Source organism: Danio rerio, chromosome 4 (genome assembly GCF_049306965.1).
Source record: "Danio rerio strain Tuebingen ecotype United States chromosome 4, GRCz12tu, whole genome shotgun sequence".
Lineage (NCBI taxonomy): Eukaryota > Metazoa > Chordata > Actinopteri > Cypriniformes > Danionidae > Danio > Danio rerio.
In genome coordinates, this window is record NC_133179.1 from 42,268,696 (window position 1) to 42,288,922 (window position 20,227).

The window sequence follows — 20,227 nt, forward strand, 5'->3', positions numbered from 1 at the left end:
GCGTGATCAAAACAAGAAACAAAAAACAGAAAGGTGGGATCCAAGTGCGGTTTATTTACAGTGTGCATCAACAGTTAAACAAGGTGCTCAAAGTACAAATAAATAACAAAACAAGAAACAAAAAACAAAGACAAGGCTCAAGAATCAAAACTCGAATATCAGACTTACTGGGAAAACTGCGGCAGGAAAGACAAGAAGGACAAACGACGCGATGACAAACAAAGGTGTAATGGTAGAATATATAGTCCAGATAATCAACAGTAACACAGAACAGATGAGATGACGGGTCAGTGTAAGTGTTCCGGTGTATGCGCGTGGGATGTATGAGAATGTAGTTCTTTACTGGAGCGCTGCAGTGCCTACAAGTCCTAGTGCACTACAGCGCCCTCAGGTGGTCACTGACGGATGTGACATTACCCCCTCTCTAAAGAGCGGCTTCCAGACGCTCCCAGAAAGGGGGGGGGGGGGGCAGAGCAGAGCAAGAACAAAGGGAGGGATGGGAGGGCCAGATCAGGGCTAGTCTGTGCTTCAGGCGCCTCGGCAAGAAGCCAGGGTGCGGCCAGGGAATCCGTCCCATACAGTGGGAAGGACCACCAGGGAGGGGCGGGAGGGATGATCCATGGATGATCCTGCAGGAAACACAAGGCAGGAGTTCTTAGGAGAGCCGGGTGGAGAGGCAACTGGACAGGAGCCGGCAGGACTGGAGGCAGCTGGACTGGAGCCGGCGGGACTGGAGGCAGCTGGGCTGGAGCCGGCGGGACTGGAGGCAGCTGGGCTGGAGCCGGCGGGACTGGAGGCAGCTGGGCTGGAGCCGGCGGGACTGGAGGCAGCTGGGCTGGAGCCGGCGAGACTGGAGGCAGCTGGACTGGAGCCGGCGAGACTGGAGGCAGCTGGACTGGAGCCGGCGAGACTGGAGGCAGCTGGACTGGAGCCGGCGAGACTGGAGGCAGCTGGACTGGAGCCGGCGAGACTGGAGGCAGCTGGACTGGAGCCGGCGAGACTGGAGGCAGCTGGACTGGAGCCGGCGGAACTGGAAGCAGCTGGACTGGAGCCGGGGGGACAGGAGACAGCTGGACTGGAACCGGCAGGGCATGGAGCCGGACTAGGGCCGGCAGGGCAAGACGTCTGGGGGGTGCCGGCAGGGCAAGACGTCTGGATGGCGTTGGTAATGCCAGGAGCCGGGCTGGGGCCGGCAGGGCGAGGAGCCGGGCTGTGGCCGGCAGGGCGAGGAGCCGGGCTGGGGCCGGCAGGGCGAGGAGCCGGGCTTGGGCAGGCAGGGCGAGGAGCCTGGGTGGTGCCGGTAAAGCCAGGAGCTGGACTAGAACTGGCATTGTACTGCGCTCTGGGGCTGGAGCCGACACTGGCGGGCGCTCTGGGGCTGGAGCCGACAATGGCGGGTGCTCTGGGGCTGGAGCCGACACTTACGGGCGCTCTGGGGCTGGAGCCGACACTGGCGGGCACTCTGGGGCTGGAGCCGACACTGGCGGGCGCTCTGGGGCTGGAGCCGACACTGGCGGGCGCTCTGGGGCTGGAGCCGACACTGGCGGGCGCTCTGGGGCTGGAGCCGACACTGGCGGGCGCTCTGGGGCTGGAGCCGACACTGGCGGGCGCTCTGGGGCTGGAGCCGACACTGGCAGGCGCTCTGGGACTGGAGCCGACACTGGCGGGCGCTCTGGGACTGGAGCCGACACTGGCGGGCGCTCTGGGGCTGGAGCCGACACTGGCGGGCGCTTTGGGGCGTGAGCAGTCCTGTTCCTACGCCTCCTCCGTCTGGTGGTTTGAGAAGGGAGAGCATAGTTAACAGGAGAAGGAGCTTGCTCTAGAGCTGGAGCCGACACTGGCGGGCATTGTGGGACTGGAGCAGACACTGGGGTTCCACACAGTTCTAGCAGGCTCTCCAGAGGCTCAGAAAAAGGTGATCTTCGGACAGCCCGACGCGGATAAGGGCGCAACTCCAGTCCAGCCTCTCTCCTCTTTCCCTTTGTTAAATCGGCTGGCCCCGAAAATATCCCTCTCGGTTGCCCTCCGCTCAGGCCTCCCTCCTGAGGGTTCTCCTCCCTCAGGGCAACAGAGAGGGGGGAGCCAGCGATAAAGGTTCCAGTCATCCTCGTACGGTGGCATGAGGGAACGAACTGGATCAAAAAGTCCTCCCCGAAAAAACATAATTAATAACAAGTCACTATGAGAGCTCTTCGGGGCTAGCTCCAAAAAGTCCTTGATACTGTATATCGCTCAATAGAGCGATTACCTTGTTTTAGGCGCATTATACTGTTATCTACTGGATCCATAAGTGATCGTGTCGTTCTGTCACGTTTGGCGTGATCAAAACAAGAAACAAAAAACAGAAAGGTGCGGATCCAAGTGCGGTTTATTTACAGTGCGCATCAACAGTTAAACAAGGTGCTCAAAGTACAAATAAATAACAAAACAAGAAACAAAAAACAGAGACAAGGCTCAAGAATCAAAACTCGAATATCAGACTTACTGGGAAAACTGCCGCAGGAAAGACAAGAAGGACAAACGACGCGATGACAAACAAAGGTGTAATGGTAGAATATATAGTCCAGATAATCAACAGTAACACAGAACAGATGAGATGACGGGTCAGTGTAAGTGTTCCGGTATATGCGCGTGGGATGTATGAGAATGTAGTTCTTTATTGGAGCGCTGCAGTGCCTACAAGTCCTAGTGCACTACAGCGCCCTCAGGTGGTCACTGACGGATGTGACAGAAAACATCTAGCCTTATAGGCTGAGGTATTTTTGCTTATAATTGCCCTTATGTTTCCCTTTTAAATGTAAGGCTGCTGCATAAAATAATAAAGTAGTTTTAAAGAGCCCATATTATGGGTTTTTGAAAATTCCCCTCCATGTAGTGTGTAACACAGCTCTAAGTGAAGTGAAGTATCCAGCTAAGGCTTAAATCTGTAAGAATACAGTGATTAAAACGGTTGATTCATCTATAAAAGAGTCGACTCATAGTGCTTCAAACGAGTCGCCTTGATACCGACTCATTGGGTGTTTCGCCATGACGTACGAACGAAACCAAGTTATTCACGTGCACGCGCAAACCCGGGAGATTTCAAACCTGAGGCCCCGCCCTCTGACGCAGAAACCCAGACACACACACACACACACCCACAAACACACGCACACCCACAAACAACACGCACACAAACATGCCGGTCGATTGAAGTCACACTGCAGATGGATATATCGAGCCTCTACCCAAAGATGAAACATCAGCATTATAACCAAGCAGTTGGAAACTTCTGAAAGCTACATGCTACAAAGAATACTTCATCTGAGTTTGTTAAAGGAAGGATCAGTAAAGAGTAACTGATGGACGTCAGGATGGGTTTCTTCCATTTCTCAAGTGTAAGTACGTGCGGTTAAAGTTGTTGCCTCGTTGACTCTAGCTTGCAAATGTATTTAGTTGTGATTTGTTACTTGTAACCGCGTGTACTGTATCAGGTTAACTGGATATTTTATCTTATCGCGTGCAAAGTCACGTTAAAAACGCGACACGTGCTGTTTGTTTATGGAGCTCCGTGCTAGAGTTCTGCTCCCGCGATTTATTCGGAAATTTATTCCCGCGCCGCAGAAATCTGGCGCGGGGACAGCCGCGGGAATAAATTTCCGAATTAATCGCGGGAGCGGTCGGTAACGGGTTTAATTTGGGACGGGAGCGGGCTGCCTAGCAATATCACGGATATTGCTATGCGAATTAGAAAGAGAGGGTCTGCGTGGTGCTTGTGTGTGTGTTAGTGCGCACGCGCGCGTATGAGAGAGAGCGAGAGAGAGAGAGAGCGAACGAACGAACGAGCTTTGTGCTGTGTGTGTGTGTGTGTTTATACTGACAGCTTGGCTGTCTGGACTGTATACTGGGTGATTTTTTTGGCGGCGGGCAGAAAACGGAGCGGGTTCTCAGGCTAAAACCTGGCGGGTGCGGGCGGAAGCGGGAGCGTTGTCATCCGGAGGTGTGTGTGTGTTTTTGTGTGTGTGTGGTATGGCGAGTACACGACTGTCTCCTTCGTTCGGTTATCCGTGGCACTATACACTCGCCATAGTGTGGCAGCTAAACTCCACGTCTACACTATCGAGCGTGTATGAACTGTGATTACTTTTTAAATTGCTGATTAGCTATTGGCCATTTCCCTCTCTGACTGAAGGCAGTCGACCAATCGCGACAGACTGTCATCGGTCCAATCAGAGCAGATTAGCTTCGCGCTAAGGAGGGGTTTGGGAACAAATGAATCACTGGACGATTCATACAGGAGTCGCTGGGATAATTAGGTAAAAATAAATGCAGATTATAAGACCATGAAAGTGTTTTTTGACCTTGCATGCATATTAGACTGTTGTTGGAGACCCTTACAACCAGGATATGACCCTATTTCATGTATAATATGGGCTCTTTAATTTATAGTGACGTTCTTTGCTGCATCCTCCTTGAACAACGCATTGTATGCGTTTCAATAACGCATAATAATCAATACACCATATTAAAAACACAGCAGACAATAAAGATTTTCGAGAGTTTTTGTCAAGTTTAAAAGGTGTGTTTGTGCGCATTTAGATGCCTGTATGTGTGTGTGAGACCGAGCAAGAGCGCTCCCTTCATAGCTCTGTTGATGCCGCGAGCGGCTTTTTTCTTTTTAATTTATTTTGGAGATATTACACAATATGAATACAACAGAAAGACATAAAACTTTACAAATTATGTGTCCATTTTCGTAGACTTTAAAACAATATAGTGTCATATCTTGATAAAATAGCCTAAGCTATAAATTTATAGAATTACAAAAATCGGATATAATAAAATCGCATTAAATAAATAAACCAATATAAAATAAACAAAAGCTAACTATAACAAGGTGGGTAGTCTATATACAATACATAAATCAAACTGTTAAAGTCATATATATATATATATATATATATATATATATATATATATAATTTTAGAAAGACCTATCTAATAAAAAAATAGTTTAGATGTTTTCTAAAAACAATAAACACGAAAGAAGGTTTGAAATATTATTTCTAAAATATTTGGATGCGATGATATTAATCAAATCCTGCAAACAGAGCATTTTTTGGGTGAGTGAAAGCAGAATCTAGCCTACCTTTTTTTTCTGTCACCAAGTCCTGCGCAGCGCTCGCGTCTTTAAACGCATTGGCGGAAAGTCCAAACACAAAAATTGTTCTATATCCTCAAACAAGTGTTTATGTGTTTAAGTGTTTTTATTTGACGTGGTCAAATTTATAAGTTTAACAAATATGGCTTTTTATTAAATTTATCTTTTATTAGGCTACTCGCGCTTGTGCTGAAACACTTAACATGACGTCTATCAAAACAATGATGTTATAATATACATTTCATACCGAGCTATAACGGAGAATTTCTGTGGCTTTATATTATGGATGGGTGTGCTCACTGTGTTGGGTCCCTCCGTTAGTGGCGAGAGCACTCGATGCACAATGCGAACAGTCGGTCGGTGAGTAAACAAATGTAATGAATGGTAATACACAGGCCTGTGCGTATAGATATATAATGTGCTGCTGTACAGTAATGTGTCATTTGTTTGTTTCGGTTGTCTTCATTTTAATGGTTTCGTTTCGTGATGACTCCATGGTGTGCTTTATCTACCTAATTCCTGCTGAAGTGGGCAGATTGTGTGACGTTTGATTCAGGGGGCTTTCTAGGGGCGGTGTTTGTGTGACGCGCTGCGAGCTACTAACCCGACAGTGGAAACGCGACATGATTTCGGCCTCATTTCTCAACCTCCCGGGTGATTGGCCCTGGCCCAGCCCGATAAAAGCCCTGGCTCGCACTGGCCCGATAGTGGAAATACGGCTATTTATGTGTTATTCTTTTGTCACACACAACTAACATGATATTGAATAAGAACATAAGCAGGTGAGGGTGGTGTAACAAATATGGCCGACCAGACACATAACTATTCTGTTTTTATCCCACAACCGAGCCAACTTTGCCCAGAGAAAACTCGAAACACGATTCCAAGGTATTTATGACCCAAAAGGAATGTGCCATGCAGCATTGAATGCAGCATTACACGGTTCAAGACTCTTTGAGCTGCTTGCTTAAGACGGATGTTTTCATATAAACTTTACTCTCTTTGTGTAATCATGTGTTTTGCAAAGTTTCCCTTTCTCCTGTATTAATATGTTTGGTTTTAATACCTCTGCATATAATGTTTAACTGTACCGAAGCTAAACAAGTTCTTATACTGTTCGTGTTTGGACTTTTCGAAAAGCTCACTCGCTGTACTAATTGATCGTTGATGTTTTATTTTAATATAAGTGCAACATATTAAAATTTTTAGAGACTTTAACATTTCTGTCCCGATTTGCATAAAATTTGCCTATGCAAATTCTGCTGCCTCGGACAAAGAGCCGTAAACTTATTATTCCAGGAAGTTAGCTTCTAATTGGTCAACTTTCCATGGAGGGTGGATCCGAACCCGCCCTATAAAGCTTAGGACCAATCTAAACTTTGCCTCTCTCTCTCCTGGCTCCAAGACCAAGCTCTCTCTCTCTCCCGGCTCCAGAGCGACCACCTCTCTGCTCTAAAGCCCTCTGTTTTGAAACTTTTCTTCAAACTCTCTGCAACTTCTTCAGAAACCTAAGAACGAGACCTAAGCATTGAAACCTCTAAGAAAGCAGGCGGAAACCCAGACAGAAAAGGATTAATCGCACAGCTCGGACATTTTACCGCCCAGAATCCTTTTGGTGCTTCAGCTTGGAACACCGACTCCCCCACTACAACCCTCGTGAGAACAGACCGCAAGTATCGACTCTCTTCCTACATCTAAACTGGTGTGAACTAAATTCAACCCTAAAAAGACAATAGAAGGGTTATATTGAATTTGATTACGTTTGGTTTGCTTGGTTTGTTATTACAAACGTAGAGTCACTCTCAACGTCTTCACGTTCATTACTCTTCCCTATGCTTGTATTAATGTGTGTTTGTGTTAGGTGTTAGTTTCTGTTAGAGTAGTCAATAAAGTTTAATTTTGTATAAAGAAAGGTGCCTGTGTATATTAATGAATCTAATGTCTTAAACTTTGATCTTGTAACCCTGCTCAAACTTTATGGGTGTCTATTTTGATAGCATCGCTGGATGATTTGTTTGTTCGGATCTAAAGAGTCGATTCATTTGAAGCCCCGTTCAAATGAATCTTCCTCCCGTTAAGCTAGTCCGCTAGATATATAATGGTCTAGAAGGTACGCGAGCACTGAAATCTAAAACTCGCAACATTATAACAGCGGGAAAGGCGCTGGAAGAATAACCTTAAGCTAATTTACTACAGTAATAATGGTGTAGATATGCGAGCACTTTAATCTACTGTTACAAACCCCTGATTTTATTTACATTTCCCAATTACATTTACATTTTTATTTACAATTCCCAAAAGTGAACAACAATGAATTAATCAAAAAAAGAAAAGAAAAAGTAAGTAAGGCAAAGATATATACTATTTACAATATATACAACACTGAGACAAATAAAGACGGGAAAAAACAAGAGAGCTGGCAGAAGGGACGCAGGAGGCGCTAAAGAAATGAAAAGAACAAAACCCAAACTAAATCGAACTCCCCAGAAGCATCTAGCTAACTATGTGAAAACAGTATAATTAACACACGAAGATCTTCCGAGTCCTAACTATCTACTCTATCTAGCTATTTAAAAAGTACAAGGGGTGGCGCTCGCCCATAACCTAATGTACTAAACAGCAGAATAGTCCTAAGTGTTGCAATATGTATGTCACGTGACCTTCTTACCTGTCCGCTTCGTCCAAGCCTCGTAAACAACGTAAACTAAGAATGATGTACGAATAACGGACGGATAACGTGCACACAGAAACGAGCAACAACAAAATACACAGTTAGACAAGGTTTTCTACATGCACGCAATAAATACAAACAAGCGGCAAAAGCAGAGAAAAAGAAAAACGCAAGAAAGGGACTAGCGAGTGGTCTGACGTGCGCTTTTATGACGGGTGGTCTTTGCTTATTGGATGTGACGTAAGTGTGACGTAACCGGGGAGGAATGACTGACAGCTGAATGGACCAATGAATGGAACCTGAGAGTACATGAGAGCAAATATGTGAGAACAGAGCAAGAGAGAGAAAGAGAGAGAAGGAAAAAAACAGAGAAACAGAGCACAAATAACACAAATACATAACATCTACATTATAATTTGTTACAGATTATTAGTGTAGATATGCGTGCAAGTTAATCTACATTATTGTTATAATTTGCTACATGTTTATTGGTGGAGAATAAACAAAGCATTAAATATGTATTTTTACAGTAATAATGGTGTAGATATGCGAGCACTTTAATCTACATCATAATTTGTTACAGATTATTGATGTAGATATGCGTTCAAGTTAATCTACATTATTATTATAATTTGCTACATGTTTATTTGTGGAGAATAAACTAAGCATTAAATATATAATTTTACAGTGGCTTTGATATAGCTAATATCATCAGACTTATTCTCAAGTTTTCTTTTGGCTTATCATGCTATATAAATAGTGTGATTAACACAATTAATTAAAGCAACTAAAATAAGGACAGCCCAACTAAAGCAGACCTTGACCTCCATCATGGTGACTTCAATTGAACAACAGAAATTTCATCAAGAGCTATTGTTCACATGACCGAAATAAAGTCAAGGTCAGTATTAAGTGAAGCTCCTGGGACCTCATGTATTAACGCTGCGTACGCCAAAAAATTTGCGTACGGCAGGTTTCACGCTCAGAATCGCTCACGTTTGGATTTACTAACATGAAATGAATGTGGGAATGTGCGCAGCTCCACGCCAACTTCATGGCTGCACATTTTTTGTGTGTGTCTGTTTTATTTTCATTGGTGACTCCTAGAAGCGGTTGTGTTAAATTGCTCTCTACAAAGTGTCTTCTTAGCTGTATGAGATGGGTTCATCCACATGTCTAGTATATAGGGTTTCCATACCATGCAGTTGACCAGCCAAACGTTAAAGCGCAATTTGCAGCGATCGCCGGTTTTCCCAATGTAATCGGAGCAATCTACTGCACACACATTGCTGTAAAGGCACCATCTGAGGATGAACTGGCATACGTGAATCAGAAACATTTCCATTCAATAAATGTGCAAATTAAATATGATGCACAAACTTAATAATGATTCCTACTTGTCTTTCTCATGATGAAGAGTAAAGGCAAAATCAGATATGTAGCGGGGGGGGGGGGGGGGGGGGGGGGAATGGGGGTGGGGGGGGGAGATTAAGTTCATCAGACGCTGTATTCGAACAGAGTTCATTCTCGAACATGTCAAAACATTTTGCCAGGCATTTAACGAGCTATGCCACTCAGGCTGTTAAAGATGCTAGAAAATTTTACACCTTTAGATCTCATTATTTCTTTTTTAATCCACTCAGTGCAATGTTCAGACCCAATTGTGTTAACCGCATCAGCTAAACTCTCCCCACTCTATTTTTTTCTTTTGTTATTAATTCCAGAGGACAGACTTGCATACAAATCCGTTTACCTCTGAAAGCAGCACCTCCAATTCACATTCTGTTTAAAGTTTCTCTTTTTGCTTGCTTTTGCCTTTGCTTTTTCATTGGGTTTTGCCCAAGTAGAGTCATTAGCATATTCATACAGGGGAGGAAGCAGGGAGGGGTTTTGCGCTCATGCATGTTGCGCTCAGTTTCACGTTCATTCAGGGGTCCGTTCTTCGTACGTGGATTACTCAGCTGGATTTGGATATTGACGATTTGACACGATCCAGGATCGTTTCGTTCTTCAAAGCTGATCCGAGAGTTGTTGTCAGAGCAACAGTTCTGCTAGGTCAAACCTGATCGGGAGCAGGTTCAATTTATATAAACAGGATTAGATCGGCTCAGTTCAAGCAAAGATATACAGAAAGTATGTACCGAATTCTGATATTTTCTTACAGTAGTAGTTATATACATTTGGGAAAAGCGTAATTATTTTTTAAACTATATATATATATTTTATAGTTATATATAAGTTATAGTTATTAATAAAATAAATAAAGTTATACATATTAATAAAACGTATGCAATCTGCACTCTCGAAATGAAGTACAAAGACTGCCACCTGGTGCTGCACAGAGAAAACTTATTGATATGAACTTTTTAGATCGCTTAGTACAAATTGTGTATGATAGAAATGCACAATATGTGACTTTTTTTAAAGCAGTAATACATTTATGCAATCATGAACATGTTTTGATAGTTAATATGCCAGTGATTTGATGCTTCACAATAGTTGCAGACGCCTTTACCAATATCAAAATGCTTTTGTAAACATCCAGTTATTCTTTACACCGATTAAAAAAACGGCTACTATAATAAAGAAAATCTTTTCTAAATGTAGAACTAAATACATTGATAATCATTGAAATACATGATGAGTACACTTGACACATGAAAGTGTAAAGCCTGCAGCTCACAACAAATGTGGAAGGTTATTGCGTGTCATATTTAAACCGTTTACTGCTGATTTAATGTAATTTTGCTCACATGGATAATTGAATATTAATCAGATGATGTCATTACGCTGCTGTGCCGTCAGCCAATCGTTGCATTGCTGATCATGATTTCGAGGATCCATAGATCTGTCCTTCACAACACACGCAGCGATCTCAGATCAGTTTATCCAGACATTCTAATCTGATTCGCGAACTTGTTTGAAGAACCAAATTAGCGAGAGATCAGTTATCAAGATTAAAAGATCCGGGATCTGCCAAATCATCTTAGATCATTTAAGCGAGGTACGAAGAACGGACCCCATATGTACAAAGAATATGTGTGAGATTCGGCGTATGCAGTGTTTCATACATCTGGGGCCTCATGTACGAAGACTTGCGTGGAAATCTTACTAAAACATTGTGTACGCACAAAGCTGTAAATGTGCGTATGCAGAAAAAAAGTCAGAAGTATGAAACACTGCGTACGCCGAATCTCACGCATATTCTTTTCTACATCTGAATGAACGTGAAACTGAGCGCAACATGCACGAGCACAAAACCCCTCCCTGCCTCCTCCCCCGTATGAATATTTTAATGACTCTACTTTGGCAAAACCCAACGAAAAAGCAAAGGCAAAAGCAAGAAAAAATAGAAACTTTGAACAGAATGTGAAATGGAGGTGCTGCTTTCGGAGGTAGACCGGAGAAAAGCGGTGTTATTTGCAAGTTTGTTCTCCGGAATTAACAACAACAAAAAAAAAAATAGAGTGGGAGAGTTTAGCTGATGCGGTTAACACAGTTGGGTCTGAACATCGCACTGAGTGCATTAAAAAAGAAATAGTCTGGTTTATATCTGTAAAATGTTGCAGCACCCTTAACAGTCTCAGTGGCGCAGCTCGTAAGATGCATGTGATCATGTATTGACACATTCGAGCATGAACTCGGCTCGAATGCAGCGTCTGATGAACTCTTTCTCCTTTTTTTCCCCCGCTACATATCAGATTTTGCCTACTATTTATCACGAGAAAGACAAGTAGGAATCATTAATAAGTTTGTGCATCATATTTTATTTGCACATTTATTGAATGGAAATGTTTCTGATTCACGCATGCAAATTCATCTTCAGATAGTGTCTTTATAGCAATGTGCGTGCAGTAGATCGCTCAGATTACATTGGAAAAACAGGCAACCGCTGCAAATTGTGCTTTAATGTTTAGCTGGTCAACTGTATGGTATGGAAACCTTATATACCTGCTAGATGAACCCGTCTCATACAGCTGCCCTTGCAAGGCTCAGACACTTTGTAGAGAGGAATTTAACACAACTGCCTCTAGGAGTCGCCAATGGAAATAAAACAGACACGCACAAAAAATGTGCGTACGCCTGCCAGAAAGCTGGCGTGAAGCTGCGCACATTCCCACGTTCAGTTCATTGTTAGTAAATCCAAACGTGAGCGATTCTGAGCGTGAAACCTGGCGTACACAAAATTTTTGTGCGTACTCAGCGTTGATACATGAGGCCCCTGAATTTTTTTATGCGTATGCGCATTTACAGCTACGCAGTGTTGTTCAGTACACAATGTTTTAGTATGATAAGTCTTCGTACATGAGGCCCCTGATGTTTGTGGAGTTGTGAGATCTTGAGAAATAACATTTTTTATTGTGTAATTATTTTTATTAATTATTCTTTTTATTTCGAGTTATATTCTTAGTTGATTTAATCTTTGGTTTTGGCTGTGTTTTTTCTGTTTTATTTTCTTCAGTGATTCTGCTGTTAACAGTTGTTCATCAATAATTCTCAATCTTCCTTTAATTAGACACTTAATAGTCTCATTAACTTCATCATTGCCAGAGTGTTCAACCTTCTGTAGTGAGGATTTTACTCTGGGATTTAAGGGGTTAAATGGGTTTGATGAAAAATACAGACTGTGGAATGTATTGTAACAGAAATATTCTATAAACTGAATTTACGAAAGTAAAATGTTAAAAACAGTAGATTACTGGCAACCACAGCTACCGGTATTTTACCTTAAAATTAAGAAAGAAAAAAAAACTGCTAAACACTGTTAAACATTTTTTGTGTCACCATTTTGGAGGATAGTGTGTGCAAGTCCAAGATGAAGAGTATCTGATGTTATGCTGCATCTGCTTATGGTTAAAGGTAACTGTGTAGTTAATAATGCAGTATAAATCTGTTTGCTAATTTTAAACACACGTTAATGCATTTAATTACTACATTTTGTGCACTAAGCTACGTTTTTGTGAACTGAACATTGCATCAGTTGATGAAATATGGTTAATTTCTGTAAATTTTAACAGTTCTATATTTTTGTTCTGTAAAACTTCTGTATTTTTTACAGAAAAATCCTGGCAATCACAGCTGCCAGTATTATTCTGTAAATTTAACAGATTTTTTTTTTTTACAGTATGCAAGGTAGTGATGGGAAGTTCGGATCATTTTACTGACTCGGATCTTTAAGTCTCGTTCATCAAGATGAACAAATCTTTTTTCGAGTCATTTCATTCATTTGGTTCAATTTGCCAAAATATTATTAAAATTACGAATTGCTGCCAAACACTGCTACAACTAGCCCAAAAGGTTGAATGCAAGACAAATAAGTCATAAATACGATATTATAAGAAGGAGAAAATAATACTTCAATGTTTACCTGCTCTTTTTTCAATGAAGGCAAGTTTTGTCTCTTTGCTCAGCTCACAGCTCACACTCAGGTCTTCTAATGTCAGGGGTTCGTTCACGTTACACTGGCAGTCACATATAATCTTAACCAATGTACACAGTCTGAGCTGATAGGAGCCATGATAATTATTTCATCTTTCAAGTTTTGAGTCATTTGTTACTTACGTGACAAAATGAAGGGGACTCGAGAGATGAACAGACCAAATCTTTATCTGGCTCTAAACGCATATGATTGGCCCGTGAGAAACAAGTGACTCAGCCCCGATAGAGGACTCGAGAGGTGAACGGATCAATTCTTTTTCTGGCTCTAAACGCTGTAGCGAGCGATTACTTGCCACGTCGCCCTGGTCGCTAATTTCACCCAGCTGGACCATCATCAAGCCAGGATCGATCACAGCTGGAGGTCATCAAGCCGAGAGACATATAAGCCCAACCTACGCCAGGAGAAGATGAGCTTCATTCTTTCTATGACTCCCTGTGCTAATGCTTGTCTCTCTGTCTCTCCATAGCGGACTCCAGCTCGTGACGATCCTTCACCCGACTACTCACTGTCCTTCACCTACTTCCCGGAGCACCAGAGCACCTCACCTTAAAGAAGAGCACCTTTTACACAACGCACAATTTGTAAATAAAGCACCCCTCCGGGGACTTGTCTGTAAACTCATCCTGTTGTGCCGCTGTTTTCCCTCTGCCTCGCTACAACTGGTGGAGAATGCGCGCTTTTTCAGAGGGAAAAAAATTCAGCACTTACCAGTAAGAAGAAGTAACCACTGAATTTTCTCTGTTTTTTCTTCTGTTTACAGACAGGCATCCGCTCTCTCTCTCACTCACGCTCTCTTACTCGGCTGTCATCCCCTCCTGAGTCATGTCGATCGAAGAGGTAGTACGCCATCTAGCGGAAATCTCAAGAAGACAACAAGTGATAACTGAACAACTCACCGCCAGACAAGACCTTATGGAACAACAGCTCCGCCAAGCGGCCGGTTCCAGCCAGTTTTCTGAGGTGAGCGCTCATAGATTTATCACAAAACTCAGCGACCTGGACGATATTGATGCTTACCTACACACCTTTGAGGTAATTGCGGAAAGAGAGAGATGGCCGAAGGAAAGTTGGGCGAGGATGTTGGCATCATTCCTGACTGGAGAAGCTCAAAGAGCTTATTTCGCATTAGAGACACCGAAAAACGACGACTATAAAGCATTAAAGAAGGAGATACTCGCCAGAATGGGTCTCTTCAACATAAGCGCAGCACAACAATTTTCTCAGTGGTCATATGATGACAAACAGCCGGTACGGACCCAAGCAGCCAACTTATCCAGATTGGGAAGATTATGGTTGTTAGGAGGAGATCCAACCGCAGTCCAGGTCGCTGAGAAAGTGGTCATTGAAAAGATGATGAGGGCGCTACCCAGACGGCTCCGCACACTTACCAGCATGAGGAACCCCGACTCGCTGGCCACTTTGGTGGAGGCGGTGGAGCTGGCAGAAGCTCACGTGGCCCGGGAGACTGGGGAGAGAGCGGCTCTGCCACCCCGGAGGGTAAATGCGCCATGGCGACCGGTGGAGGGCACAGCACGACCAGGCAGCAGACCGGTGGTCCCCAGCCCAGTCGACGAGCCGATGCCCACAGAGCCAACAGCACTCTCGGCCCCGGCCTGGACGGCAGGGTGCGTGGTACATCGCAACGTCCCTCCCGAAGCTCCCACCCAAAAAGTATGCTTAGACGGGAAAACGCAGACGGCCACACTGGATACAGGAAGTGCAATAACACTGGTCCACCCAAACACATTAAAATACCATCAAGAAGGGAAAGGTTGAATCCCGATTACATGCGTACACGGTGATACCCGCCACGTACCCGCCCAAAGAGTCACCATAGCGACTAAGTCGGGAAGCTGGCGCATCGAAGTAGGAGTGGTTCCAGATCTTCCAGTACCCCTTCTTCTGGGCAGAGACTGGCCGGGGTTCGATGATCTCCTCACCCACCATCAGGCTCGATCGGCTCGTGCAAAGAAGAACAGCAAGGGACGGGCTCAACGGGACCGCCAACCAGCGCTGATGGCCACCGAGAGCGACAGAGGGGGTGAGTCATCATCGGCTAACCTGTACTATGATCTTTTCCAACAGATTACCGCAGGTGGCGATTTCAGAAGAGCACAGCGTGAAGACGAAACGTTGAAGCACTGCTGGCCACAAGTCCGGATCATAGACGGTAACGAACGGTTTCCCAGCCCTCACCCCCTCCCACATTTTATTGTACAAAATGGTCTGCTGTACTGTGTCGCAGAGAGGCGGGGGGAAACGAAGACGCTATTGGTCGTCCCGAGGACCAAAAGGGAGACTGTTCTGGAACTGGCACATACTCACCCGATGGCAGGACATCTAGGAGCAGCCAACACGATCAAGAGGATCAGAGATCGTTTCCACTGGCCCGGGTTGGATGGAGAAGTCAAGAGGTATTGTCAGGCATGCGACATCTGCCAAAGAACGTCTCCCCAACGACCACCCCCCAGCCCTCTGATACCATTACCCATCATTGAGGTGCCCTTCAACCGCATTGGCATGGACTTGATAGGGCCTTTGCCGAAGTCGGCCCGGGGACATGAACACATCCTTGTCATCCTCGATTACGCCACCAGATATCCAGAAGCGATCCCTCTGAGAAAAGCCACGTCATCGGCAATCGCTAAGGAGCTGTTTTTATTATGCAGCCGAGTAGGAATACCAGCAGAGATACTGACCGACCAGGGCACCCCATTCATGTCCCGGTTGATGGCAGACCTCTGCCGCCTCCTAAAGGTAAAGCAAATAAAAACTTCTGTTTATCATCCGCAGACTGATGGCTTGGTGGAGCGCTTTAACAAGACGCTGAAGCAGATGCTCCGCAGGGTGGTGGCAGAGAATGGGCGCGACTGGGACCTCATGATCCCGTACGTGCTTTTCGGGATCAGAGAAGTTCCCCAAGGATCTACAGGTTTCACACCCTTTGAATTGCTGTTCGGCCGCCAACCACGAGGGCTATTGGATGTGGCTCGTCAAGCTTGGGAACAAGAGCCAGCCCCACAACGGTCAGTAATTGAGCACGTGCGGGACATGAGAGGACGAATAGAGAAAGTCATGCCCATCGTCAAGCAACATCTGACAGAAGCCCAGCGCGCCCAACAGCGATTATATAACCGGCCCGCCCAACCCAGAGAGTTCCACCCAGGGGACAAGGTAATGATCCTGATACCTACCACCACCTCGAAGTTTTTGGCATCCTGGAAGGGGCCATATACAGTGGTAGAAAGGGTAGGGCCGGTAAACTATCGAGTCCGTCAGCCGGGACGAAGAAGAGAAGAACAACTTTACCACATCAACTTGATGAAGAAATGGGTTGCAGCTCCAGGTCATCTAGTTGCCTTCTCAGAAGAAACTTCTCCCGTTGTCCATATAGGTGAGCAACTCTCACCGAATCAGAAGGCGGAGCTGCAAGCCTTGGTCGGTCAGTTCAGGGATGTGTTCTCAGAGAAACCGGGCCGAACCACCGTCATCCAGCACGACATCATCACCCCACCTGGCACCATCGTCCGGCAGAGGCCTTATCGAGTACCAGAAGCTCGGCGGCTGGCTATCAACGAGGAGATCCAAAAGATGAGGAAATTGGGAATCATCGAACCATCTCGTAGCCCGTGGTCCAGCCCCATAGTGATGGTCCCCAAACCCGACGGCACCCTCCGTTTCTGCAATGACTTCAGGAAGCTGAACGAAATTTCTAAATTCGACGGGTACGTCATGCCTCGGGTGGACGAGCTGCTGGATCGGCTGGGTGGAGCCCGATTCATATCCACGATCGACCTCACCAAAGGCTACTGGCAATTACCACTAAGTGAAAGCGCCAAGGAGAAAACCGCCTTCTCCACTCCCGGTGGGCACTGGCAATACCGGGTTCTTCCCTTCGGGCTCCACGGGGCTCCAGCAACATTCCAGCGAATGATGGATTTCCTGCTGAGACCCCACCAGCCGTATGCAGCAGCATACCTCGACGACCTGATCGTCCACTCCGAGTCATGGGAAGAACATCTATCCCGGTTACGGAGGGTGCTCCTTGATCTTCGTAGGGCTGGGCTCACAGCTAATCCCAAGAAATGCCACCTGGGTCTAGCAGAAGCCAAATACCTCGGTTTCCACATCGGTAGAGGTCTCATACAGCCACAACAGAACAAGATCAGAGCACTACAAGAAACTCCACAACCCACCACAAAGACCCAGGTACGTGCATTTCTGGGGTTAGCGGGCTACTATAGATGTTTCATTCCCAATTTCTCATCCATAGCCAGCCCTTTGACAGACCTGACCAGAAAGGGGCAGCCAGAGAGGATACAATGGAGCAGAGAAGCAGATGACGCGTTTCAAGCCCTGAAGACTGCACTGACATCCTCACCAGTACTGCACGCACCTGACTTTGGCTGCCCCTTCATTCTTCAGACAGACGCTTCCGACTCGGGCCTGGGCGCGGTCCTCTCCCAGGTCCACGGCGATGAAGAACACCCCATCATGTACGTGAGTCGGAAGCTTACCCCTGCAGAGACCCGGTACGCCACGGTAGAGAAAGAGGCCCTGGCGATCAAGTGGGCAATCCTGGAGCTCAGGTATTACTTACTTGGCAGAAGATTCACCCTGGTGACCGACCACGCTCCACTACAATGGATGTCAACAGCGAAAAATAACAACGCTCGAGTCACCAGATGGTTCCTGTCGCTCCAGGATTATAACTTCACTGTTCAACATCGAGCCGGGGCCTCCCACGGAAACGCCGACGGGCTCTCAAGGCTATGGTCAGGATGGGCAGGTCTGTCAAAACATTCTACCCCCCCTCTCAATACTCTACCTTTCCTCCGCAGGACACCCAGGACCAGGACGACGCTAAGGGGGGGGGAATGTAGCGAGCGATTACTTGCCACGTCGCCCTGGTCGCTAATTTCACCCAGCTGGACCATCATCAAGCCAGGATCGATCACAGCTGGAGGTCATCAAGCCGAGAGACATATAAGCCCAACCTACGCCAGGAGAAGATGAGCTTCATTCTTTCTATGACTCCCTGTGCTAATGCTTGTCTCTCTGTCTCTCCATAGCGGACTCCAGCTCGTGACGATCCTTCACCCGACTACTCACTGTCCTTCACCTACTTCCCGGAGCACCAGAGCACCTCACCTTAAAGAAGAGCACCTTTTACACAACGCACAATTTGTAAATAAAGCACCACTCCGGGGACTTGTCTGTAAACTCATCCTGTTGTGCCGCTGTTTTCCCTCTGCCTCGCTACAACGCATATGATTGGCTTCTGCCTTTCCGCGATGAACAACTCGAAATGTGATGAAGACTTGTATTGAATTATACCATCTGCACTAATTGGCGCAGTCGCGGATGAACAAATTACTCCCTAAGAGGACTCGTAGTTCCCGAGTCATATTGGAGATTCATTAAAAAATAGGTAGAAAAAAATCTGATGCTGCACAAGAACTAACAATGCATTAAAGCCAGTGTTGTTGCTAATCTTTCACGCCCAACACTTTGATTAAAGGTTAAATAAATCCAGGCAAAGAAAGAGTTAAAATCCTGTAAATATCTAAAAACTTTTCATTAGTTCAGGACTGATGTCAATTAACAGATTTACACAAAAAATAATAAATACATTTCTGATGCATTTTTACAGCAGTTTAATTTAGTGAATGTTTTCATCTCCAACACAATGAAAGGGTAGTAAGTTTGCCCAGAGTAGAGGTCTGCATTCCTAAGGCTGTATTTCGGGAGCCGCGGGACCCGACCAGGTAACTGGTGTTACTTGAACTGGAGCGGGCGGTCTAACAATTTTGCTCCCGACTCCCGAGCAAGCATGCGTATGTATGTGTGTGAATGAGAGAGCGTGATGCTGTCAGGGTTCTGCCACTCTAGTCTTGTAAATTCTTGTTTTGGTGGCAGAGCTCGGACACTAGTTCTGTCTTGTCCTGTTTCTGTCATTGTGTGTCTCTGTGAGTGCGCACGCCGTCGTGGGTGTACGCAGAGTGTGCGCTCCCGCATGATGCGGCCGCTGCGTGCCTCGGACGCTCTCGCTCTTGTACTCGTGTTAGTGTTCGTCTGTCTGCTGCGTGGTGTTTCATTCCCAGCGTCTCAGTCTAGTTGGTTTCGGTTTTGGTCGGCGCTGGGATGAAACATGCACGCTGCGTGTGCAAGTGCACGGTGAGTGTTTTCATTCGTGTACTCCTTTCTTGCGTTCAGTCTTCTGTTGGTGTTGTGTTTAGCAAGTGGTGTGTGTTTACATGAATCGCGTGCTTGTGTTGTTATGAACACAGTTAATGAGTTACCTCATTGGGTGCGTGTTCAAGTCTTGTTTTAAGTGAGCGCATGGCGTGTGTCGTCTCTTTGTGTCATGTGCTCTCCCGTCTATTGTCTAGTCCCACCCTCCTTGTTAACCAAAAGTTAATTATGTTCATCTGTTTCATTGTTAATTTCCTACAGTTTATAAACCCGTCATGTCTGCTGTCCTGTGCCAATTCGTCATCACATGTCGTCATTTGAAATCTTGTCCTGTCGTGTTTCCAGTCCTGATCCTTGCCAGCCTGCCCAGTCCAGTTTGTTTGTGTATGTATTTGTTTTGTTAATGTTTTCCCCCTCGGGGTAGTTTATTTTGCATTTTATTTTTATTATTTAATAAATTCCCGTTTCCCTGCATTTGAGTCCTCGCTCCTTTTTCCCCATTTCCCCTCACCAACCCGACAGATGCTGTGTTTAGCTCGTTTGTTGCTGTTTGTGTGTCTGAATGAGAGAGAGAGCTGTGCTGTCCATGTGTGTGTATGTGTGTGAATGAGAGAGAGTGTGATGCTGTCTGTGTGTCACTTGGTTGCTTTGCTGGTTGCGCAGCGGAACAACAAATGCTGGATATAAGCGGGAGCGATCAGGTTCCTACTAAAACCTGGCGGGAGCGGGATTAAAAATCTAGCCCCGCACAGATCACTAGTCCAGCGTGTATTGTTGAGTT

General features: G+C 45.5%; 2 protein-coding genes across 3 annotated transcripts in view; one reads left to right on the forward strand and one right to left on the reverse strand.

Annotated features, from left to right (window-relative positions):
* The window catches only part of LOC100007791 (novel NACHT domain containing protein), a 60,353-nt gene that overhangs the window by 4,641 nt on the left and 35,485 nt on the right, over nucleotides 1–20,227 (reverse strand). The gene's annotated exons all lie outside the window — the stretch shown is intronic.
* LOC141381996 (uncharacterized) lies at nucleotides 4,472–16,104 on the forward strand. The gene is made up of 4 exons (XM_073949104.1): nucleotides 4,472–4,638; nucleotides 5,849–5,928; nucleotides 8,500–8,728; nucleotides 12,122–16,104. The coding sequence occupies exon 4, from the start codon at nucleotides 14,074–14,076 to the stop codon at nucleotides 15,025–15,027; it is 954 nt and encodes a 317-aa protein (XP_073805205.1). The 5' UTR covers nucleotides 4,472–4,638; nucleotides 5,849–5,928; nucleotides 8,500–8,728; nucleotides 12,122–14,073; the 3' UTR covers nucleotides 15,028–16,104.

Bases quoted from the DNA above. Each gene is read 5' to 3' on its own strand.
- LOC141381996 (XM_073949104.1), top strand. From the start codon at position 14,074: ATGTCGATCGAAGAGGTAGTACGCCATCTAGCGGAAATCTCAAGAAGA.